The following is a 24091-nucleotide window of genomic DNA, read 5'->3' as shown; positions in this document are numbered from 1 at the left end:
ATAAATGGAGTTTACATGAAACCAATATAATAAAAAAATAGCATTTTGCTTGGAAAATAACTTAGAATTGGGTTGAAAAAATAGCCCAAGTGTTTTTAAAGTGCAATAATTTTTCCTATGGGCTATTTTTATGTAAATCACTTTCTTATTTTATATTCCATCTTTGCATATTTCACATATATGTAAATATTTTTCAAGTCTTTCCGACAAATGTCTCATATCAGCGAAGTCTTTAGAAATGTATATAATTATGTTTATGAAACCAAGCAGGTATTTTGTGACACTTGTGTTTTTTGCGCGTTTATTTGGAATTTATTGGGGGGTTTGGGTTGTTTTTTTTCCAACAGCCGTTGTAATTTTATGCAAATATCGTGCCATCCGTTGGGCTTTAGGTTATTTGCTTGCAGAGAAACAGGCTGCACATCCGAACATCATCAGTTTTTTTTCTGTATTTTAAAGGATTATTTAAATGCGTTCAGTCAAGGTTTAATAAACGGAACCAGAAGGGTGCAAACTGGTTTAGGAATATTGGTTTAGTTTTCCATTTGCATGATTTACAAAAATATATACAGAACACACAAACAGCCAATAAAAGAGAAAAGGCAAACGAATGACGCTTATTAGATACTTATCCTTCCTTCGTGGACTATTCGTGATTTTACGCAGTTTTTACGCATTGCATTGTGGTTGCATCCTCTGGTTTTGTGCAGCAGCAGGTCCCGCTTACGTGCTCAAAACCCACGTCTGAGACTGAGCTCTGTCCTTTGATTCGCTCTCCACAGATCATTCTGAACTCCATGCACCGCTACCAGCCCAGGTTCCATGTGGTCTACGTGGACCCGCGCAAGGACAGCGAGAAGTACGCCGAGGAGAACTACAAAACCTTCGTTTTTGAGGAGACCCGCTTCACGGCCGTCACAGCTTACCAGAACCACCGGGTGAGTGCGCGCGCAGGAAGCCCGCTGCAGCCACAGTATGCGCGCTTTGTTTCCACCGCGCGGACGCAGAATGCGACTTGCGGCGCATTTAAAGACACGTTTCACAGCGTCTGCTCCGAGAGCTGCAAGTGCATCCACGAACGAGCAGCGTCAGGGACTTTACAGCACGTCTCACAGGCTGCGCGTAAAGCGTTTGTGGTCTGCGTGCGCGCACAGCTGCGCTGTCATCCTGTGCGCCATGGCTGCTCTGCTTTCCATCAGTCTTTGCGCCTGTTTAGATTCTGTCGTCAGTGGTTATTTAAGACGACTTCTAAACACCGAAGAGTTAATAAAAACTCTTTTTCTGTGAGGATTCAAACTGGGACTGCAGTCATGTTGTCATAAGCACATTTTAACTGAGAAATAAACTATTTTATCCTTTATTTTTTAAAATATATATCGTTTTTAACAGAAAAAAACGTATTATTAAAATGCTTTATGAAAGATTTTGTTTTGTATATTAATTAAAGCAACAATAAATGAAATTCATTTTTCATTTTTTAGAATTTTTGTCATTTTTAAAGAGATTTTAAGTGTATTTATTTGTGGAAAATGCATCTATCATTTCAAATCATGACTGATTTAATTAATCAAATATAGAAAACTAACAAATAAGAGGGTTGAATATTTTTGCTTTTTCTCTCCAGATTACGCAGCTGAAAATCGCCAGTAACCCCTTTGCGAAAGGCTTCAGGGACTGTGACCCGGAGGACTGGTGAGCATCTACCCTCACGGATCACTCACACTGTGCTCAGGGAAGCCCTGAAGGGTAGAAAACTTTTCAAAATGGTTTTGTTTGATGCAGGTGCAGAAGGGAGGAGGTCTCTGCTAACATAGGCTGTTTTGAATTTTAAAAATCACAGGTTATTGTTGCAAACTCAATCGGCTATGTCCGTCACTGACAATTTCCTTTCACTGGTAATTTTGCAAACCCCACCCAAACACCACATCTGTTAAACTCAGTTCATCCTGCTGTGTAAACACATTTTAAAATTATTTCTGACATGATTTTTATAAGAATGAAGAAAAGAAAGAGTATTTGTCATCTAAATGATCATTCTTTTGCATCTTTTTTTGTTCGTCTTGTTGCTTTTAAATCATACGTTCCAATCAAGAATGCTCTCCTATAAACTGTGTCCTTGACGTTGGTGAAGTCTGTAACTGAATCCTTTCTCCCGTCTGCAGGCCCAGGAATCACAGGCCAGGCTCTCTGCCAATAATGAGTGCCTTTGCCAGGACAAGAAACCCAATGTCATCCCCCCCTCAGCAAAACGGCACAGACAAAGGTCTGCACCTTCTTTTACTTCAAAACCCACGAAATAAAGCTGTTCTTTTAGAATTCTGTAATTCTATTATTTATTGATTCATCACCACTTCCAGGATATTTTATTTTTTCCAAATCTTTAACTGTAGTGCAGCGATTCAGGTCAGTGTCATCCATTGAACACATAGGAGAGTTTCTGAGAAACTCCAATGAGGATTTTCTGACTTGAAGTTATTATCAATTCAATGGCATAAATGTGATTATTTACATGTAATTTTTTCTAAGAAATTTCAACAAAAAAAATATGTTTTTTTATCTAAAGCTTAAAAAAATATTTTTTTCTTTAAAATGTTTTGTTTGTTTATGTGTTGTCTATATTTCCTGATATTTAGACAGAAAATTAGTTTCACCTTGTATGATAAGCTTTTTTTAACCATTGACGCCTGAATTTATTTATTCATATTTTTCTTTTTTTGATCTATTATTACATAAAAAAAATAAAAATTTGTCTTGTCCAGCAGCCCAGCAAACAGATAAGAGCCCGAAGGCCTCGTGTGTTAGACATATTGTTTTGAATTTAATTTAACTTTTTATTAAATAAAAGGTAAAACATGCAATAAAACCTTGAGTTATAAACTCAAAAATGATGAAAATAAAAAAATTAAAAAGGGACAGAAAGAATATTGTCCTCTCCTTTTAACAAATCCACAAATTAATCAGTGAGAAAGAAAAACACAAAAATTCTGCAGATTTAGGATCCAATAAGAGAAAATTGGGAAAGAAAGACCAAAAATGTACAATTAAAAACATCAAACAGTGCAAAATGAACATCACACTTTGGGGATGAGTAGTTTTTATTTATAGTAGATAGATTTGTTGTCATTGATTATACTGTTTTTAATGTAGTTTTTAAAACTTGATATTGTTGTAACATTTTTAATTTCTATGCTCAATTTATTCCATACACTGATACTCATCGCTCCTTCAGGAGTATTCTGTGTATTTTACTGCTACAGTAGGGGTGTATGAATCTTCTGAACAAACAAGGAGTATATTTACATAAACTATTTTTGTATTTGAGGCAAAATTGTATTTATATTAATCATATTTGCCTGATTTTTTTATAAATATATTATTTATATGAAATATATATATATATATATATATATTTTAATTAATTTCTGTTTGTTTTTGTTATTAACTGTAAAGGGCTTCAAGCTGCACAATGCACGAGAAGCATTTATTATAAATAAAGTTTGATTTATTTCAAGTAAAAGCTAAATTAGGTAATTTTGGAGTCAAAGTGGTTTGGTGCATATTTATATTTTGGTGCATCTTTTATTTTTATCATTAGGCATCAAATGAGACAAAACCTTTGGATAAAACGTGTCCACCCACGACTGCTCCTAACTTGACCTTTGTTTTTCAGAAGACAGCAGACGGGAGTACGAGCGAGACCCCAGCGGCACCCCCCTACACGCAGACCCAGCTCACCAGCTCATGTCCCGCGTCCTCAGCCCCGCCCTGCCCGTCCCAGGGGGCCTCCACGCCGTCCCGCTTTCCGGCGGCCGACCCAGCCCCCCTCACGACCTCCGGTCGGACCCCCACCCCTTACCCCCGGACACCCTCCACCACCACCCATACAAGTACCCCAACACTTACGAACACTATCTAGGAGCCAAGACCAGGCCGTCGCCGTACCCCTTACCCAGCATCAGAGGACACACGTATCATCACCACATGAATCCCGCCACGGCCAACATGTACTCAGCCACCAGCGGGCCCTCAAACTATGACTACGGGCCCAGATAATGACTGTCGCCGCAGGGGACTGTGGAAGGGGGGGACCTCCGTTCTGCTGGATAAACCCCGACGTATTTATTTAAAGGAATTGTGTCTTCCTGTGAAGCGCAGACCCTTGAGGAGGAGGTCGGATCTGACCTTTGAACTCAGCTTCTACCTGAGCAGACACAAAGACAAGAGGACGCTCTCCTTAACACGGACAATACTTTTCACCACAGACTGATTTTTTTTTTTGTTTTTTTTTGGACGCACTTTTTGATTTGCATTGTTTTTATTATATTGCTTTCAAAAAAGCCATATGTCATATAGTCCCATCAACAAGGTAGACGAGATGTTTGCATGCTGAGCTCATCATGTTGAAACAGATCAACATGTTTTGGCGTGAGATTAAAAAAAAGAAGAAAAAAAAGCAGATTCTGAACATCTTGAGCTGCTCTGAGACGCTTGTACCATGGCACTGACTTGCAGCAATTCTACGCAAATAAATGAAGCCGAATGACTTTTCTGTATCTGTAAAATAAACATTAAATTCTTGTAATTCATAAGGAGGAAAAGTCTCTGTTAAAATATGTCATTTAAAGGCTTTAAATTTGGGTAGGGTAAGAAAAAAAAAACAGATCTCGCTTGTAGCATTGTTCACTTTTGTCTGGCTGAGACGGGATTTGAAAGCTGTCAGAATGATTCAAATGTTGGAATCTGCACCTGGTTTGACAAAAAAACATCCTCGACTACTCACACTGGAGTCACGCTTGATGGAACAGTCAGAGGGCTTTCCAAATTTTCCTCTTTGCTTTTGTGAAATTAATTTAATTTTTTTTTATAAAAAAAAAATGAAATAAAGAAAATAGCAGCAGCTTTAGATGGCACACATACTGGAAAAATTGACAAATTAGGCTAATTTTGATCAAATCTTCATCTCTCTTCTGTCTGAAGTCCTTTGATGTTAAGGTTAATCTTTCTGACATGAAAAATGCTTCCAACTATCAAGAAAAAGAAGGAAACGTATGAAACAAATGATTCATTTCAATAAAGTTTTTTTGTTTCCCTGAAAGCGGCTCTCGCTGCGTTAAGCATGGCGGGGGGTTAGCCCGGAGGCGCTTGACCTCTGACTGTTAAACGGCTTGTAAAGGTGTCGGAGGTTAAATAATGTTTCCACCACCTTCAGAGCAAAAGCAATTTTCTGCATCATTTCTGTTTGTTTATTAGTTTACCATGGTGAAATGTTATCATTTAATTAGGAACAGTTAGAAAAAAAGATGAAAGTTTGATAACTTGTTTTAAGCTAGCTTAAAACGCTTGAAGCTTTACAGAAAACAATTGCATGACTTTTTTTTATAAAGTAAAAAATAAAAAAATCCTGGTTTAAACATTGGCCTTTACTGCTGCTCTTTCCAGTTTATCACATAAATGAAGTCAATATAGCCTAGCTTAAAATTGTAAACATCTACCCAAGCTAAAATGTATTTAATCTTTAATTAGCTGTTTCACTTGTCATCCATGTGATAGTGCAACGTCTCACGGCGCTTCAGACAAGTTTTTTTTTTTTTTTTTCTGAACGGAGGGGACTTCCCAAAAGAGGAGGGCATTTTCAAGCTATAACTGTAGGTTTTGTCAGACAGGGAACACAACATGGAGAATGCTAGCGGCTCGTTGCTACATGCTACATTTAGCTCAATTCAAATCAATAAAAGTGACTTTAGGAAAAGACTTCCTGCGCTTTTTATTTATTTATTTTTTAGATGTTCCTCGGGAACCAACAAAAAAAACAAAAAAAAAAAAACAACGTTAAAAAATAAAATATAATGGGTAAAATAGTAGAATAAATGCAACAATGTTAGATTTCTTAAAATAAAGTGAGCAAAATTATTTAATATTTATGAAAATGAAATAGGCTGTTCCTTGAGATCAGAACATTTGACAAATCTTAAAAAAAAGTCATAAGATAATAAAAAAATGAATAGGTGAAAATAGTTGAATAATTATGACAATGTTTGATTTCTTAAAATAATTAAAGGCTAAAATTTTATATTTATAAAAATAAAAGACCTGCAAACTAGTTGTCAATTTCAGCAAAACATTTAAAACAGTGAAATGTCCTACAGGCACAATTTTATTTATTTTAAATGATGGCGACTGAGATCCTGTTTTTTACCAAAAAATCAACATCATCTTAAAAAGAACTGCATCAATTTCTGTTAATAATGCTAACTTTTATTTTTAAAGGGAAGCTGTAGTTTATTTAGCCAAATTTTGAGCAAAAACATAAAATTACTTGTTTTATTTAAGTACCTGTGCATCAACTTAGTGTTAAATTGCTCACATTTGCACCCAAAGATGTGAAAAAGTTGGTGACATGCTGCATGCTCAGACACTCATAATAAATGGGTGTCAGCTGCTGCAGGACGGGGTGACACTGATGGCCTCTTCTACAGCATGAAGCTGTGGGAAACTGGGGAAAGAGCGCCTACTGGAGAGACTACCCTGAACTGCAAATCCGTGTCGACTTCAAAACAATCATCATGTCCTTTTCTTTGAAAACCGCAGTCACACATTTCTTCATTAGCACCTCCGCAGACGTGTATTTGTTCAGGCGTTGCCGTGCTTTCAACAGGAAAATATTTGGATTTTCCATTGGTTTCTCAGAGGGGAAAAAGTGAGCGACTCGGCGGGATGGTAGTTTATTGACCCACATGTCGACATCGACGGTGCCTGAACGGATGATAATGAGTCCTGGAAGATCGCTTGACACTCATCTGGGTGGTGTGTTGTGACAAGCGTATCCAGGCTTTGATGCATTTGGTTGAACTTGGTGAGGACGGCAGCCGCTGCAGCAGCTGCTGAGAGCTGTTTTTAAAAAGAACGCAGGTAAACTTGATTCAGCCTCACCTCTGTGGAACAGGACAGAATCTTGACTCCCATATCATGACCCTCAGTGGCCCCTCATTGTGCTGCAGTATACATCATCCATGAGGTTTCTGACCGAATATTGAAACACCAAACCTCAACAAAATGATGTTGACCAGCCTAAAATAGACAGAAGAATAGCTAAAAACTGGTCTGGTGATTAAATTATTTTTATTATTAGGTCTTTATAAATAATCACACATCAGCTGAAGATTCAGCTTAAGTCTTCTTCACTTATGGACACTTGTAGATCTCTGTAGCCCAACAGATTATGTCCCATCTCAAAGCTTGGCTGACCCTTGACCTCAAAGGCCACGGAAGACACACGCGAGGTGATAAGTGAAGAACAAGGCCCTTTGTGCCGACAGACCCCAGTCCATTTATTGACTTCCTAAATGATCCTTTATGAAGTGATTTACGACGCCTCCTGCCGCCTCGCCAGCACCGTTCTGAGGCCGGCGAGGTGACGTTTGCTCCATTCAGGAGACATCTGCACCATTGGGCGCAGTATTTGATTTATAAGAGAATGGACGGAAGCCGGTCCACACCACCCTAAGTGTTTGTTCAAAGCCAACACCAGTTGGGAAGCTTTAGAAATGTCACCAGTGGGGTCAGGGTCAAAGGGCATAAGTAAAGCTCTATAGGAAACATGCTAAAACCTGAAATCAAGCAATGATGAGCACAGGTATTAAATGATGAGCCTTTCTACAATAATCTAAGGTGTTCAACAGTTACATTTTAAATAGTGCTGGGCAATATGGAAAAAAATTTTTATTATAGATTATTTTATATCACAATAATGATATATATCCCAATATACCACAATAAAAGATAGTTGAAGGTATTCTCTGGGAAAAAATGACAAAAATATCAGTACTTACTTTTCTCTGACTTTATTTCAAAGTAACATTTTTTTTAAGTGCACAACAGTTTCAAGTTTCTTAGTAGGAAAAAAATGTAGCACAAAAATTCAGCAAAAACAATAAATGAATAAAAACGATAGAAGAGAACTAGCACGATAGACACTTTTCCATCGCCCAGCACTGTTTCAAAATGCAAAAAAAAGCACTAAACACTAAACTTACTTTGGTTCTCCTCGGTTTCTTAATCATTACTGGGAATTGTGCCCACTTTTCTTTGATTTCTCAGAGCTTTCCTATACGACTTGTGGAGCTTTTTCACCCGGGATCATCCCTGGAGACGGGGTCCTCGTGAAGCAGAACGACGGCTGTTTGAAGGTCGGCTCCATGGCCTCATGATGCATGACGGCCAGGATGCTTCTGGCTGACTCAGACAGCCAAGGAACATTATATATCTGCAAATATTATTTTGATTTAGTTTAATGTATCAGATTTTTTTATTTGTTTACTTGATTCTTAATTTGATTTTTCTCTCATCGCTGAAGGATTATTTAACCTGCTTTAATTGATGCAGTAGAACATTACAACGACAAGAAATCCTGATCAAAAAATTAAACACAAAAAATCAGATTAGTCTGACAATTAGCCACTATTGAGCACAGCCTGTAAATCAGCACCTCTCTGTCCTCACTGTGATTAACCTTGTTTGACAAATGCAGCTTAGCTAAGGCCAGAGAGTCGTTGTGCTAAACTAAAAGCTCCTGGAATAACATTGGATTATACAGAAGCTCAGGTGCATCTCGAATTCAAGACCACTGAGGCAAAGCTCGGATGGCATAAGTCAACATCGCTGCAGAGCCGTGCATCCAGCTTTGACTCACTGACAGGACGTCAGTCGGTTTATTAGCAAAACGACTGACACGCTCACATGAGAACACAAACAGTATTAGGGTAAGAAAAAAGGGACTTTTAATGTTGGATGTCAACATAAATTTAAAAAGTGGAATATATCACTTCATGCAAAAGCCTGGCTTTGTAATGAAAATACAAAAAACAGAAAAAAGAACAAAATAATACATTCTTTTTTTCACAAAGTAGATGGTGCATTTTAAAAAGTATGTTTAGCTCTCTGAAAAACGAGCCAAGGGTTTATTCGCCTCAACTGCGACGGCGGCCCAAAGAGGCCCAGACAGGAGGTAAGGCCGCATTACATCAGTGCTGATGACAGAAGTTTAGACCAACAGTCTGTGCATCCCTCCATTACAGCGCCTCAGCCCGTGGCGGCTCCCTCGTTGTATATGGACCACAGGCTGATCCGCTGGTCCTTGGATCCGGCGGCCAGGAGTCGCTGCCGGGGGTCCAGAGGGTCGGAGAAAGCCACGCTGAGCACCATGTCGGTGTGGTACTGAAGCACCGCCAGCGGCCGCAGCTTCTTCCAGCCAAATATCCGCACTCGGTGGTCCCAGCCGGCCGACGCCAGGAGCTTGCCATCGGACCTGATGCAGAGCTGGGAAACTCCGGGATTGACCAGTTTCACACTCTCCTGAAGCTGTAAACGTACACAGAGATCACGACTTAACAAACCTGCTTTGTAAACAGCTTTACTCTGAGTAGAAAAAGTCAAATATAAACCTGCTTTGGCAATACCTCCCCTGCATTCATCAACACCATTTTGAACGTGCCTCATTAACTACACACTCCTTATTCACCCTGTCTTCCCAAGCCATCCTTGTAAGTGATCAGGTCTCTCTCGAAAAAGAGATCTAATCTCATTGGGATTTCCTGGTAAAATAAAGGTTAAATAAAAAGTGCAGTGACAAGTTAATAAATAAATATATATATATATTCCAAATAGCAGCTTTTCTAGATATCTCCACAGCAACCATTTTATTTTTTGGTCGCCTGAGGATAATGAACGGGTCACCCCTGTTTTCATCCAATAATAATTTCAAAACTTCTTCTGGATAGTCCCAAAACATGTTTTGATTTAATTAGATAATTTCTAAACATCACTATGCCAAAAATTCATTTTCACCAGGTACTAGATGTGTGCAAACTATGGTGAGTTTCTGACTATCTAGTGGGGTTGACATTTTAACTCAAGGGCGCAGCAGGAAAGAAGAATTGCAAAAACAATCTGTTCCTTAGAGTCCAGGACTGCTGCGGGACATAATCAATTAGGCTAACACGTCATAAATGTAATAATTTCAATAAAAAGTGAACGCCAGAGAAGTTATTAACTGATCTGTTGACTGAAGTCCAAGTGTGATTTCGCCTTGAAATCCAGCATCTCAGTCATCTGCTACAACATAGAGCGCCGCCAGAGCCGTGAGTACATTTCTCCGAGCGGTTATTTGGTTTGCGGTTAGCATGTCAGGGGACTTAGTTACCTGTGTGACAGTTTTCAAGAAAGAGAGAGACCATCTTGCTGAAATGCTTGTTTGCAGAGGCCGTGTTGCTTCAGGCATCTCTGATGAATTACACTCTAACTGAAAGGTCTGGTCAGCGACCCGGAGAGTTAGGATAAATGCGCTGCTGTAATGTCTGCCTGCTAAAGATTATCCACAGCCCCTTCTCCCTGTGATCTACACTGTTCCAAGGACCGTATCAATCTCTCTAAAGGGGCAACATTCTGACATATTATAATGAATGGCGGCTAAGATCACTATCTAAATGGGTTGCTGCTGTGGGCCTTCCCCCAAGAGCGAATGTGCTCGTCTTGGACGGTGGGGATACATGCTGCAAGGCCGGAAAACATCTGGACTCGGGGGCTGCGATCGAACAGGACAGCGTAAAATTGACTTCATAGGATGTGTCCAAAGAGACTAATGATCTTGGATAGCAGAGTACATCTGCACGCTCCCGTTCTGGGCAGGAACCATCCATGTGGAAGATATAAGCCAGGTACTCGTGGCCCGAGTGGATAAAGTGGAATGCAGGGGAGAGTAGAAGCAGGGAGGAATGTCATTGATCATAAGAAAAGAGGTCATACTTTTGGAGTGTCTTTTCCTCCCTTCTTTTCTTGAGACCATCATGTTGGTGTCACGAGTGTGACATACTGTGCTCCTACTTTGATACCCGCAAGAACTGGACTGAGAGATTTCGTTGTTACCTCAAGTATCTGGAATGTCCCTACCTTTCTCCATCTGGTTTGCATTAGAGGCCTGATAATGATGGGTTTAAGTGTCTGTTTTTGTTTGTTTTGCTTCCCATAGTTTGTGTCAGAAAAAGACATTTGTTTCATTTAAGGGTCAACTGTGAGCAGTAAATAGCTAATGATGCAATATTGGTCATTCAGCAAGCCTGACTGCTTAATTATTTTTACTTTGTGTGTGAGAAAGTGAGGAGGAAAAAGTTGTAACGGAGGAAATAAGGTCGTTCTGAGCTAGGGAAGCACGATATGAGGAAAACTTGCATTTAATAATGTGATAGTAATATGACATGAACGAATAACAAAACAAAAGACAACTTATTTCTAATTCAGTGCAACAGTTTTCTTTAAATAAAAGTCAACATAACTCGTCTACGTAGGAGGCAGGCTCTATCTGATTGGTCAGCGACATGAAGGCGTGCATCCGATTGGTTAGATTAATAAATTAATTAATTTGAGATAGCCATTTATCACAGTTTAGGGCATCTTTTATGAAAAATGTATTGCACGGGCTAAAACTGTGATAATGACAAATTTGCGATTTATTGTCCAGACCTATTTTTAGCTTTCAAAAGAGACAGACGATGCGTGAGAGCAGCTATGTTTACATAATAAGTGTTTACTTGCATATTTTTGGGAAGTGGTTTGGTAAACCGGACAGCTATGGATATAAAAATTGTCTAAATTGATTCCGGATTTTCGTCTTTTCTAAAAAGTGTTGTTTTGATTTATTTTATTTATTTATTTTTCTACAACGTATTTACCCAAATATTAAATATAACAAAAACAAAAATGAGAGATACATCAATTGATATTTAAATGTTGGTTCTCTGTCCTGTTTCCTCCAATATTCATAATTTAATAACATATTTAGCTCATATCATATGTTTAGTTAAAACGGGTAATTTTTTTTGCTACGTAAAAAAGAGTAAAAAACAAAAACAAGATCGTGTACATTTTTTTTATATTGAAGCTTAAATAAAATATAAAGAGCACTGATACAAGATGACGTAGGAATGTATAGTTTTTTTCCCACAATTAATACAAAAAAACTGTGAAACAACAAATGCTCAGTCATTTTTAAACTACATGATATTGGGAAAAGCTTAAAAAAACAAAATAAATTCTGAGACATTTGATGTATATTCTTATATGTATATATTTTTGTGCCATTTTGTTGCTTCTTTTTGTTGTTTTTAATCGGTCAGCTTTTGTTGCTTTTGCCAACCGTTTGATGCCTTTATCTAGTATTACAAAGAGATATATTTGGTTAAAATAGTTTGATTGATTTTGTTAAATAGGGCAAAGATAATAAGTTTTCTCACAAAAATATGACTTTAAAAAGTCTTTTTTGAGGGTAAGGCTCTGGAGTCAAAATAAAACAGTTTATAAAAAATAAGATAAATACTTTTGTAACAACTGGCCGCTTAGACCAAAACTGACCTGCTGGAGCTGGTATCATTTTCAAAATAAAACGTCAACTTGGATAAATGAAAAGCAGATCAAGATCAAATTTACGGCCTGATTTGTTGCCCAAAAAAGTGAATAATATTTATGAGAAGAAAAGTCTTGTTGCTCTTGCTGCTAAGGATCATAACAGCTGAGACTCTAGAATGATAAAAAAGCCGGCTGACCTAAAGTGGAGCCATTACCCCAGAATCATTTTGCAAAAGGACACATTAGCTTAAATCAACTCATTTGGGTTCATTTTTCTTGACGCTCCATTTGTTCTACAGGAATTTTATTTTCACAAAGAAACCTCGCAGGTGGCTTCGGCTCCCATCTCTGGGCTTGATTATAAAATATTTACTTAAGTTTAAATCTTTGCCGAGCAGATTTTGGAGTCTGAATACAACCTTTTTCAAGCTGTCAGGAGGCGACCAGTTCAGCTCTGCAGCTGAACCCACAAGGACTTTCTATGGCTTTACAACGGCTCAGGATCCACTTGGCAGGTTTCAGTCATGCCTTGTTTCGTCTTCCTCACGGTCTTTCCTCCTTGGATTTTGGCACACGTCCGTGCCGTTCACAGATCCACTGAAACATCCCGTCATCGCTCACTCACTGGAGCCCAGCAGCTGGAAGGCTTTTCAAAGGTATTTCTGACACACCCTGTCCCTGAATCACACTTAGCAGCGGGGAGATTACAGCCTTTTGTCGCCTTGCCTGTTAGAGCCCGGCTCCGGCTGACAGGATGTGGATGTGTCAAACAGGTGAGCAGCTCTCTTCAGTGTGGGAGAATAGAGGGTTAATCAATAACTAAAGTTAAGTACACATCGGGCACTGACCCGTATTTAGCCAATTCTTGATCGAGCCAGTGGCAACCCAATCAGTAATGGCTACCTGATCCGTAACAATTATTCAATCTTTAATGACTACTCGATCTGTAACAGCTACCTAATCTGTAACGGCAATAGTACCAATGACGGCTACGTGATCTGTAACGATTTCCCGATATGTGACAGTTACCTGATCATAATGATTACCCGACCTGTAACAGTTATTTGATCTGTAATCTCTACCCGATCTGTAACGGCTTCAACGGCAATTCGATCTGGAAAGGCTACTCAATCTGTAAAAACTACCTGATCTGTAAAGGCTACCTGAACTGTAACAATTACCCGACCTGTAACAGTTGTTTGATCTGTAACGGCTACCCGACCTGCAACGGCAACTCGATTTGTAACAGCTACTTGATCTGTAACGGCTATCTAATCTGTGACGACTATCTGATATGTGATGGCTACTCGATCTGTAACATATACTTGATCTATAACTGTTACTCGATCAGTATCAGTTACCCAATTGTAACAGTTACCCAATCTGAAATGGCTATTAAAACTGCAATGGCTACCCGATCTACAACAGCAACTTGATCTGTAACGGCTACCCAGTCCTCAACGTCTACCTGATCTTTAACGGCTATACTCGATCTGTAGCAGCTACCTAATTAGTTTCCTGCGTGCATGAAAATGTGTTTATTTCTGCTACATCATTTTATGGTTACATCATCTCTTTAGATAATAATAACAATAGTAACTTCTTAAAATGTTCAAATGTTTATTTTTACGCTGATAATGTACAAAAAAATATACAAACTACAGGAGCTAATTTAAATCAAATAATTTAACTGTAGCAATGTTGGCAAAAAAAGAAAGTGACAAAAGATTTGCGTATGCGTGAAACCAATCAAGTTGGGGTTACAGATTGGGTAGTGACACCACATTTAATGTATGCTGTTCACAATGGACAAGCAGGGAGGGACTATTTTAAAATGTTCTACTACAGTTGAAAGAATCCTAGTGTGAAATGTCAAAGCGGTTCAAATCTTAACGTTTTTCATTTCATTTTGATTTCTGGAAATTTCTTATGTTTTCCAGAACATTTTCATTTTGCTTTTTGGAATTTCCTTTAATGCCCAAAATGTAACGTTTTTTATTATTTGACTACTTTTTTAATCGTTGTTGTGATCTTTAATATGTTTTTACATTGAGAGATATGTTAGTTTGAGCACTTCAGGGCCACCGTACTAACCAGCTTAAGAAGCTTTTATATTGACAGAGACAGATCGCAGGTGACTTAAAGGTACAACACTGGACTTCCACCTGTACAGAGCTGTCATCTCCCGTCATTCATGCTTGATTTACATGCCTAATCCTCCCCTGTCTCTACCTGTTCTCTCTTTGTGCAGGCTTCAACCCCGGCCTCTCACTCTGCTTTGACACAAAAATGTCCCTGCACTTGACAGTGCATTTGAGCATCCACCTAAATATCTGTCCGTCAAGCTTACTTGTCTTGAAATACCAACGCCCGCGCCATCGTCATTACAAGCTTTCAAAAGTGCAGGCTTGAGGGAAAGCAGAAAAAAAAGCTAAAAAAATGATGGTGCCTTTTCACTCTGAGAAAACCTCGGGGCAGGCGGGGTCACGCGGCAGATAGAGGCCTTTGGAGACATGTGTAAGACATTAACCTCCATTCCTGCAGCGATCTGTCTTTATCTGGCCTTGATAAGCTCACTTCACAGCCCCGTTCCATCATAACTGCACTGCGTTGTGTCACATTCAGTTTCCCCTCAGCTTCACCAGAGGTATCAATCCTCAGCGGCCGCCGGACTGTAAAGTCAGGACGCCTCCAGGCTCCTCTGCTTTTACTGCAGACCCCTACTGCTCCTCTCTCTGCAGATGTGTTTTCGTGTTTGCCTTAAGGGTCTCCCAGGATTTGATATTTTTCCTTAAAACTTTGACCCGAGTCTGCCTATAATTCCTTCGGCCACACAGAAACAATTTTGGGAAGCAGGGAGGACGTCACACCGAGATGCTCTCAGCAACCATTTAAATGCCCCTACTGGATCCTTTTTTGCTTTTCTTTCGTTTTTCTCCCGCCGCTGAGTCAATATTATGTTGAACGAGCAAATAAAACCCCTGAACTATTCTTCTCCAAACTAAAAAAAAAAAAAACCCACACAGCGTTAGCCCGAAGACACATTCAGGGTGAGAAAAAGCTGCAAATATTTCTAATTCAAGCATTCATTTGTAAAAGACCTTGGAAAGAATAACAGCAGGAGTGGGCTACATCAGCCGAAAGATCCCCTCGCTGTGATTCGGGGGGGGCTGGCTGAAAAATGGCAGCGCTCCTTTATGCTCATGAAATCAGGAGAAAATCTAGCTCTCAATGAGGCGGGAAGTCTCTGCATTTGTGTAAAGTGAGTTATGACGGTGATGTAAATGTGGAGGGGCTCGGATTCCTGCTATTTTGGGTTTGTCAAAAATATATTTTTTATTCATTTCCTTTAAAGTATTTTGAAAAGGTTTTCACAATAAAAGAACAAATAAAAAGTCTTGAAGTGTACCCACATCCCTTTAAAAGTATGCATAAATACATAAATAGTGTGCATGTGCGTGGCTGGACTCTGAGTTGACACCCCCAGCTTGGCCCTTGGCCCCCAGCCCTGCCAACGCTGTGTAACCAGCAGCTGATTTATGGCCTCTTGAGCCCCGCTGAGCCTCTTCCTCTTTGGCCCCTGATGTTTTCTGAGCAAGCCCGGCGAAAGGCAACACTCCTCTGCCTCCGTGCCTTCTATTACCTTTTATTTCATTTCATGGGATTAGGGCGACCACTGGGCAAAAAAACAGAGTTAGCAGGTGGAAGGGGGGGGGCTTCAGTTGGCAAAGCTTTGAAAGTTTGATCAATGAACTAAAGCTCTGTAATTCTGTTATCAAATGAAATGTTTATGTTGCATAAATTTTCACCTCAAAATTGAGATTTGATGGAAACGAAGCATTTTAGATTCTTTTGTTAATTGATCAAATGTTTCACATTTGTAAGAACAGAAACCAAATGGAAGATCTGGGATCTCAAAATGAACTTTTGAGGAAGTCATTTTCAATGATTTAATGTAAATTGTGATATTATGTATTGTTTTTTATTAAAACAAATGAAACCAGAACTGTACATGCTACTATAGTAGTGTGTATGAAGGTGACCTGCAAGTAATTTGATTGAAAAGAGTCTTTCTAGACCACAGGTCTGAAACATTTAACATTAAAAGAGCCATTCAGGTCAATTTCTCACTAATCACAACCCAGTAGGAGCCACAGTGTCACGTAGGGTCATCCCAAAGCAGCAAATACAGCAGTAGGTAGTGTGATGTCTTTACCATTGTTGGTGGATCTCAGCCAAAAATCTGTAAATTTAACTAAAATTAGACATTAAGTGAACCTTATATATTTATGGACCATATGATGCATTTAAAATCCTTAAATTTTCTTTAGTAATAGACAGTCCGCCTTAAATTTCAGTGTGTCTTAAGAATGAATTCTGGTTTTTCTTTCTGTGTTACACGAAATTCTGTCAAAATGTTCAACTTTGGTAAACTACAAACCCACATCGCTGGATGGACTGTTGGAGCATTATGGGTATTGTAGTCAGGAGTCTAAACTGTTTGTTAGTTGAATAAAGTTTGACTTATCTGACAATTTTGCTTTGCTAAATATGGTGTAAAGTCTAAAAATTACTTTATTTTTTTAAATTAAAAACGATTCTTCCCCTAGAGAGCCACAAAAGAGGGGTCAAAGAGCCACATATGGGTCCGGAGCCGCAGGTTGCTGAGCCCTGTTCAAGACATTCAAGATATTTGACCAGGTTGTTTTGGCGTCTCTTTGCTCTAAATCTTTCAAAGTTTATCTCAAAATAGGCAAAGTGGAGAATTTTTTTGTAGCATTAAAATAAAAAAGGGTCTAGAAATGAAGAAATTTACCATTAAAATTAGTCAATGTCATTTTTGCTCCATAGAAAAACTTGATTTAAAACTCGAAAAATGTAAAATAAATTGCAAAGTCAGATTTTAATTTTAAGATTTTAGAGTTCAGTAAATGTTGACACATCATTTTGGAAACAAATATCTAGATTTATGTTGTAGATTTGCTCAGATTTAGCTAAAAAATGAGTCAGTTTCACTTTTTACACTAGTTTTTTTGTCACTGCAGTCAAAATAAACTACAATTAGGAACATTCAAACACAAAATGGACAAACTATTTAATAAGAACAACCAAAAAAATGTGTTATTGAGCTGTATAACATTCACTTTGAAGTGCATCGATCTAAAAGTCAGCTTTTTTATTGTATTTTTCCCTTTAAAATACTCTCTTTCTAGATTGGTGCGTGCACTGATCATTTTACTATTGCTTCCAGTGACTTTGTTAAGATTTGTGTTTTTTTTCTCCTATTTTTAGGTAACCTTTTCTTTTAGCAGTGTAGGGAACAAATGTGTTGATATTTTGTTAAAACAGAACAAAATCAATGAAAATGATGCAAATGTTGCTGAAAAACGTAGTAAGATGTTCGATTGTTCACACGAACTAAAGTTTCAACTTTATAACGAACATCAATGATTTAATTGTTCCCAAAAATACCAGCAGAGAAATGCAAATAAACAATAATAACAATAATATTTAACTTTTTTGTGCCTCTTTTAAAAAAATTGTTTTTCAAAGACTGTTTTCACACTAAAAATGTTAAAATGTTATAAAAAAAAAAGGTGGAAAATCTTGTTTTTAAATCAAATCCTGCGTTTGTGTGGTTTGGGCCCAAACCGGCTGACCTGTATGTTGTTCTGGCTGTCCAGAATCCAGGAGGAGAGTTTTGTTTCTGCGGAGCCTGATATGCCCCTCAGCCGCTGGGGGTCGAAGGTCAGACACATGACGGGCTCAGGGTGGGCTTTGACTCGGCTCAGCTCGGACCTCTGGGTTACGTCCCACAGCAACAGGGAACCGTCCTCGTATCCAGCCAACAGGAGAGGTCCGGGACCCGAGTCTGGCTGGAAGAGAGGGAGGGTGATAAGAACGAGGGGGGGCAAGTTAAGATGTGTGGTGGCAGCTCTGCAGCCAGAAGAAGAAAACCTCTGTGTGCTGCTGAAACTGAGAGGGGCAGAGGTTATCATCCTGGAAGCTCCCACTGACACTCAGAGGGGCTGTGGGCTCCATTCGTCAGCCTGCTGGTGTCTCTTTGCTGTACGCCATTACAACACTCCTCACTTTACTCCTCATCTATATTCCTCAGACACAGAAATGACAAAAAACATTGAAAATCTTCTCCATTTTATATATTTTTTAACTGATTTAGAATTATTTTGCCCCTTAAAACATTTTTTAAATATTTTCTGAAAGTTTGCATAGATTTTCTGTAAAATGAAACAAAAATATGTAATAAAAAGAAATATTTATAAGTGCTTTCTTTCCATTGAACAGAAGTAATTGTGATCATTTGCTAAATTCTGCTGAAGGAACATGGAGAGTAAAAAAGTTTTAACTTAAAATGAAGCTAGGTTAATGTCTTCACAGGAAAACTTCATTTTATTGAGTTTAAAGCCAAATTCCGCATTTATGATGATGTCTTTTATAGCCGAAATCAAAAAATCTGAATTGTTTTCTTGTTTTCTGCAGATCAAAGCACTTCTGAGTTGTGGTCAGGGCAACCCCGCCCCTCTTTACCCTCCCCGCTGCTGGGAGCTCGGAGGAGGGAAGTCGTGGCCCGCCCAGCGTATTTTCTACATCACTGCTACAAACTTTTTCCAAAAGGCTTTTTTTTTCGTCTGCTCCTGATTCTCAATTATTTTAAATACTCAATAAAGTCGTTTTATTGAAAAATGCCACAAAAACATGTTAAAAACATGATTTTTATCACCAGAAACAGCAAAGTGCCATGCAGGGGTTTGGAGGAGAGGCATTTCCACATGTGCGAGGACGCCGAGACGCCCATTTTTCAGGCATGTTGGCGACCTCTCCTCTGTTAACGCTCGATATTTCTCTTCTTCCAGCTCGTAACAAATTATAGACAGACTTATGTATTCCCTCCAAACACATCAGCGAGGACGAACACCGAGAGATTGTGAAAACAAACAAAAACAAGTGAAAACCAGCGGCCCCCGCTCGCCGGCCGGCAGGGACCGGCCTAAGCGTTCCAGGCTTGGGGCCCACCGTTTCACTTGAAGTGAAGGACCTCCTTGATTGATGATGTCACGGGTCAGAGGTCAGGGAACCCTGGGTAGACACCTAATTCATTAAATCCTTCGCAGGCCTTTCTACAAGAGGGTTCTCTGCTGGAGAGGGCCGGGGCACTGAGAGGAGATTCATCAGGGGGGGAGCAGCTGGAGAGACGGACAGTTCGAAGCTGCTGCAGAAGATGGACCAGTGGAGGAAACCGTCGACTGCTGGCTTTGTGTGAAACTGTTTCTGAACAGTCTGCTGTGGTTCCAGTCACAGGAAAACACAAACAAACACATTTGTGATCGTTTTCATTGTTAGCCAGCTAAAACTGAAAACTGTCCAAAACATAAATATTGAGAAAATGTAAATAATAGAACTTTTTAAAATTAAAGTGATAAAAAAAACTATTAAAAAAGCAGTTTATCTTCATTTTTAAATAATCTACGGTATAAGGCTGTCAGGTTTAGCTCTCCTCTATAACTGGTTTCAAAATCTGATGACTACTGAGGCAAAAAAAACTATTTTTTTCCTTTTAGTGTCAAACCTTTCAAAATAAAGGTCCTAATTGAGCTGCATTTTTATGCAGAGAAATCTGGAAATCATTTTAGCATAAATGTCACACTAAATTTTAGAACTAAAGTTTCTGAAATTTTAGAAAAGTTCTGACAAAGAAAAACAAAAAAAGTGGAAACATTTTAAGTCAAATCAATATGATTTGATTTACTTGTATCGTGGCTATGTCACTTCTTTTATCTAAGCAAAATCTTTAATTTTACTAAATTATAAATAAAGCAGAACTTTATGTAAACGCACTATTCAATAAAAAAAAAAATTATATTTAAAAAAAGTTTGGATAATGCAAATAAATGGGAAAGCGGGCAAATGTCCTTGTTACCTGGAATTGCCTGCAGGTTCATTGTGAATTTCAAGAACCAAAATGTAGGACAAGAGTTCCTATGAAGCGTCAAGCCTTTAAAAGAAAATTTAACGAAATAAAAGCCTGACAAGCAGTAAATTTCCCTGTTATCTATTTTCTTTAATTTCCTTCAGTTATTTCTAAGAAAAATCTTTGGAAGAATTTTGAATGTTTATGAGCTCAAAACAGTGACGACACAATTAAAGTTTCTAGTAGTGGGAATTGTCCTGGATATCCCTTTAAGTTAAAAACAACAGCTGGTTACAATGCAAATCTTTTAACATTCATACTAAAATTATTTCAAAAGACCTTTACTTTGACATTTTTTACACTAAAAGTAAAAGAAAATGCACAAAAAATGGTAATAAATGAAATGAAACGATATAAATTAAATTAATTTACTTTTAATATGTCATTAAATTAAAAAAAAACCTCTAAATATATTTTTTTAAATGCTAAAATATTCAAGGATGGATTGAAACCTTTATCGATAACAACACTGATTATGTTGCGCAGACACAGCAGTTCAAGTTTTCTTTTTACAGACACTAAATTTACAGATAGACAATCGACCCAACACTGAGTCAGGTTATCCAGTAGAAATACAGCAACAGAAACACATTTCTTATCATATTTATAAATATATTAAGGGGAAAATTCAGCAGGTGGGAGTTGTGGGTTCGGACAATATTTTACCCCAACTAGAAGAGTCCTTGTGTGTTCTCCTTGTTCCCCATCTCACCTTAAAAACAAACTCATGCAACATAAATAAAATCTAAATGCAATTAGAGAGAAGTATTGAAGTGCTCAGCAAAAACGGGGTTTGACCTCGAGACCGGCAGCTTGTTTGCTGATGTGGCGGCCACAGGCCCCCGGGCGAGCACCGCTCCGACATCAGGAACCAATCGCTTCCTCCGCTTGTCGTGCCGGTTCCACCAGGATGTGATGGCCACGAGGCAGCAAGGTGATGAGCTGAGAGTGATGGATATCTGTGTAGGAACATTTCCTCCTTTTCCTGACCGGCCTCTGTTCACTTTAAAAGCCTTGCACGTCATACATCACCGCTGTCCCCCCGGCCAGCCCGACGTCCTCACACCAGTCCCAGAAACATGTGGAGGCACTTTCTCCATCTGTGCTATTGTTCACCACTTCCAAACTGGTGGAAGGAGATCGGAAACTGAACCCAAGGTGAACTGAAGACAGGTTGTTTTGTTTGGTCAAAAAATCTCCAATGAAAAGTGTGTTTTTAACATGTTCTAGTAGCATTTTTCTCAGGATGGAGGACATATATGAAAATAACTTAAGATCTTCTGAATATTTATTTAGTCAAATCATGATGGATCAGGAAGAGACAAAAAAAGATCCGATTTGTGACGCAGCCACTGCCACAGCCGGGCCAACGTCTCTCTGCTCCTCTCCATTTCTGAAGCATCCACTTGCAGAGAAATAGATCAATACATTTCTTCATTTTCCTCACCTGAGCAAGCATCCGGCTCTAGGCTTAGGGCTGTGAGGGGCTGTAAGCTAACGGAAGAGAATGTAAACTAAGGAATACTGGGATATCAACATAGGGTTAGAAAATATGTCTTAAAAAATAAAAGAAGGACAGATTTTAAATTTTGGCTAAAAACTGTATAATCATAATTAAAAGACCATAGAGAACGACTTTATAATACAAAAAATATAGTTTTTCTTCTGTTTCATTTTGATTGTCTCTTATGCACACCGGGCTCAGAAACATGCGTTCAAATGGCCACTTCAAATGAAAAGTCTTTGGCCAAATCCGAATTCTTCCTTTCCCCCTACCCCAACATTTAGCCCTCCAAACAGAGATATGTGGAAAAATAGAGGCACTATATAGTCCCACACTATAGTCTTTTATTAGTTAGGGATCAGGGTGGGAACTTGGGCAAAGCTAGTGTCTTCAATTTCAGACGTTACTACCCCACTGATGATGTCATCAATAGTCAAGCTATGGAGCTGGTAGAGCTAACGTAGCATACATAAAAAAGAAAATTTTGCAATAACTATTTATAAAAAAATGTTCTCTGATGATGAAAACCTAAATAGTTGTCAAAGGGAAAATTTAAAATAAATGTTTTACATACAAAATTGTTCAAACGCAATGCATTGTGGTTCTATTGAGAATTGATACAAACTAAAAATATCGGTTTAAAATGCAGATTTTCTCAGATTTGAAACGTAAAGTCAATCGATTTGCACACTTTGAAATAAAAATCCTTAAATGGATTTTTCAGAGTCTGTCTTCATTGTACTGAAAGGATATTTTGTAATTTATGATGATATAATTGATCATTCTGTGTCTTGGCGATCAACGCCGAGCGCGCTTTAGCTCCCAAATAGGACGATGAGAGATGTGCTGAGATCAAAGTGAAGCAGAGAAAAACACAAACACATGTCAGCAGGTTTGCAGCCTTTAACTCATCTGCACGTCTCCATCCTGAAACACCACAAATTCATTGTCGCCTCTTTGGCTCTAAGGTCTAAATTATGAACGACTGATTAGTGCAACAGGAGGAATCATACGAATGATGACAAAATAAACGGCGGACAGCGAAAGCCGTCCCAGCCTTTGAGCAGAGCCGCAGACCCGGGGAGTTACTTATTAACCCGGAAAATAATTACAAATTCTCATTCATGGCTGGAAAATAAAACCTTTGACAGCATTTACAAAACAGAGAGCTAACTTTTTGCCCAGATCAGATTGGATATACAGCTGCAGGCTGATATATGGCTGTGAACCCCCGGACCTTCCAAACACTCTAATTACAGTGTTGGGACTTGCTGCCAGCCAAGAAGAAATGCATGGAAAAACGTCCCGGGACGAGCTGTTGGGTTGTAAATCACATGCCGCTCTCACGTTTGCCTTTTTTGTTGATTTTGCTATTTTTCCGTTTTGTCATGGAATGCTGGCCAATCAGGATGAAGCTTTAAATGTTGAAACAATTAATGTTTCAATTCATAAATGCACAAAAATAAGAAAAGAAAAAAAGCGATTTTCATTAAAAACAAAGTAAAACCATAATAAAACAGCACCAACCTGCCACAGTTTTAAGCACATGACCATTCCCAGTTTGGTCTCCGGCACCAGAGTGCAGACAGTGGTCTTACTGGGAATCTCAATGATCTTTACCTGTGAAGAAGAGATCAAATATTCACTCTTAAAATTACTACAATCATCCCCTGGCAGGTAGCTTAATTTTGAAAAAAAAAAAAAAAAAAAACTATCTTAAAATTATTTTGCAAGTTTTTCCACAAATCAAAGAAATCTGAGATACAGGAATAACTGCTGAAAATTGAGTTCCTGAAAAGCTTAAAAGCAGAGAAAATTGTGCATTCTCTAAAGAAAGAAAATAAAAAAACAACATAAAAAAACAAATAAATATTTTACATACCAAATTTAATCCATTAAGAACTACAGATTTTTAAGATTTCAAATAGAAGCCCACACTAGTCTAAATAAAAATGTACAGTCCAGTAAATTCATTTAAAATCCCTTTTTGCTTATGGTTGAATCCATGAGGGGAAAATTGCTTTTTCTTCAATCTCCTCCCTTTCATTTCCCCTGCATACGATGTCTTGTATTGTTTTAACATAGATGTTTTCTTATAGAAATTAAATGAAACAGAAAAAAATGAAATAAAATAAAAATTCCTGATTCATTTGGAAATCTTCAAGAAAAAGCAACACATGGAAAAACTAAAGCCAATTTCC

General features: G+C 38.4%; 2 protein-coding genes across 3 annotated transcripts in view; one reads left to right on the top strand and one right to left on the bottom strand.

Annotated features, from left to right (window-relative positions):
• Positions 1-4589, top strand: part of tbx1 (T-box transcription factor 1) — a 9350-nt gene extending 4761 nt beyond the window's left edge. The window contains exons 5-8 of the mRNA XM_024274701.2: positions 783-938; positions 1625-1692; positions 2163-2263; positions 3671-4589. Coding sequence (XP_024130469.1) covers positions 783-938; positions 1625-1692; positions 2163-2263; positions 3671-4053 — 708 coding nt within the window. The 3' untranslated portion in view covers positions 4054-4589. The remainder of the gene's footprint in view (positions 1-782; positions 939-1624; positions 1693-2162; positions 2264-3670) is intronic.
• A 4165-nt stretch (positions 4590-8754) lies between these two features.
• The window catches only part of gnb1l (guanine nucleotide binding protein (G protein), beta polypeptide 1-like), a 34693-nt gene continuing 19356 nt past the window's right edge, over positions 8755-24091 (bottom strand). For both annotated transcript variants that reach the window (XM_024276203.2, XM_024276204.2), the window contains exons 5-7: positions 23418-23510; positions 18057-18272; positions 8755-9357 (exon numbers count right to left, since the gene is read on the bottom strand). In XM_024276203.2, coding sequence (XP_024131971.1) covers positions 9079-9357; positions 18057-18272; positions 23418-23510 — 588 coding nt within the window. In that variant the 3' untranslated portion in view covers positions 8755-9078. The remainder of the gene's footprint in view (positions 9358-18056; positions 18273-23417; positions 23511-24091) is intronic.

Source organism: Oryzias melastigma, linkage group LG9 (genome assembly GCF_002922805.2).
Source record: "Oryzias melastigma strain HK-1 linkage group LG9, ASM292280v2, whole genome shotgun sequence".
Taxonomy (NCBI): domain Eukaryota; kingdom Metazoa; phylum Chordata; class Actinopteri; order Beloniformes; family Adrianichthyidae; genus Oryzias; species Oryzias melastigma.
Note: the sequence above shows the minus strand (reverse complement) of the source record. Positions and strands in the feature narration are given on the sequence as shown.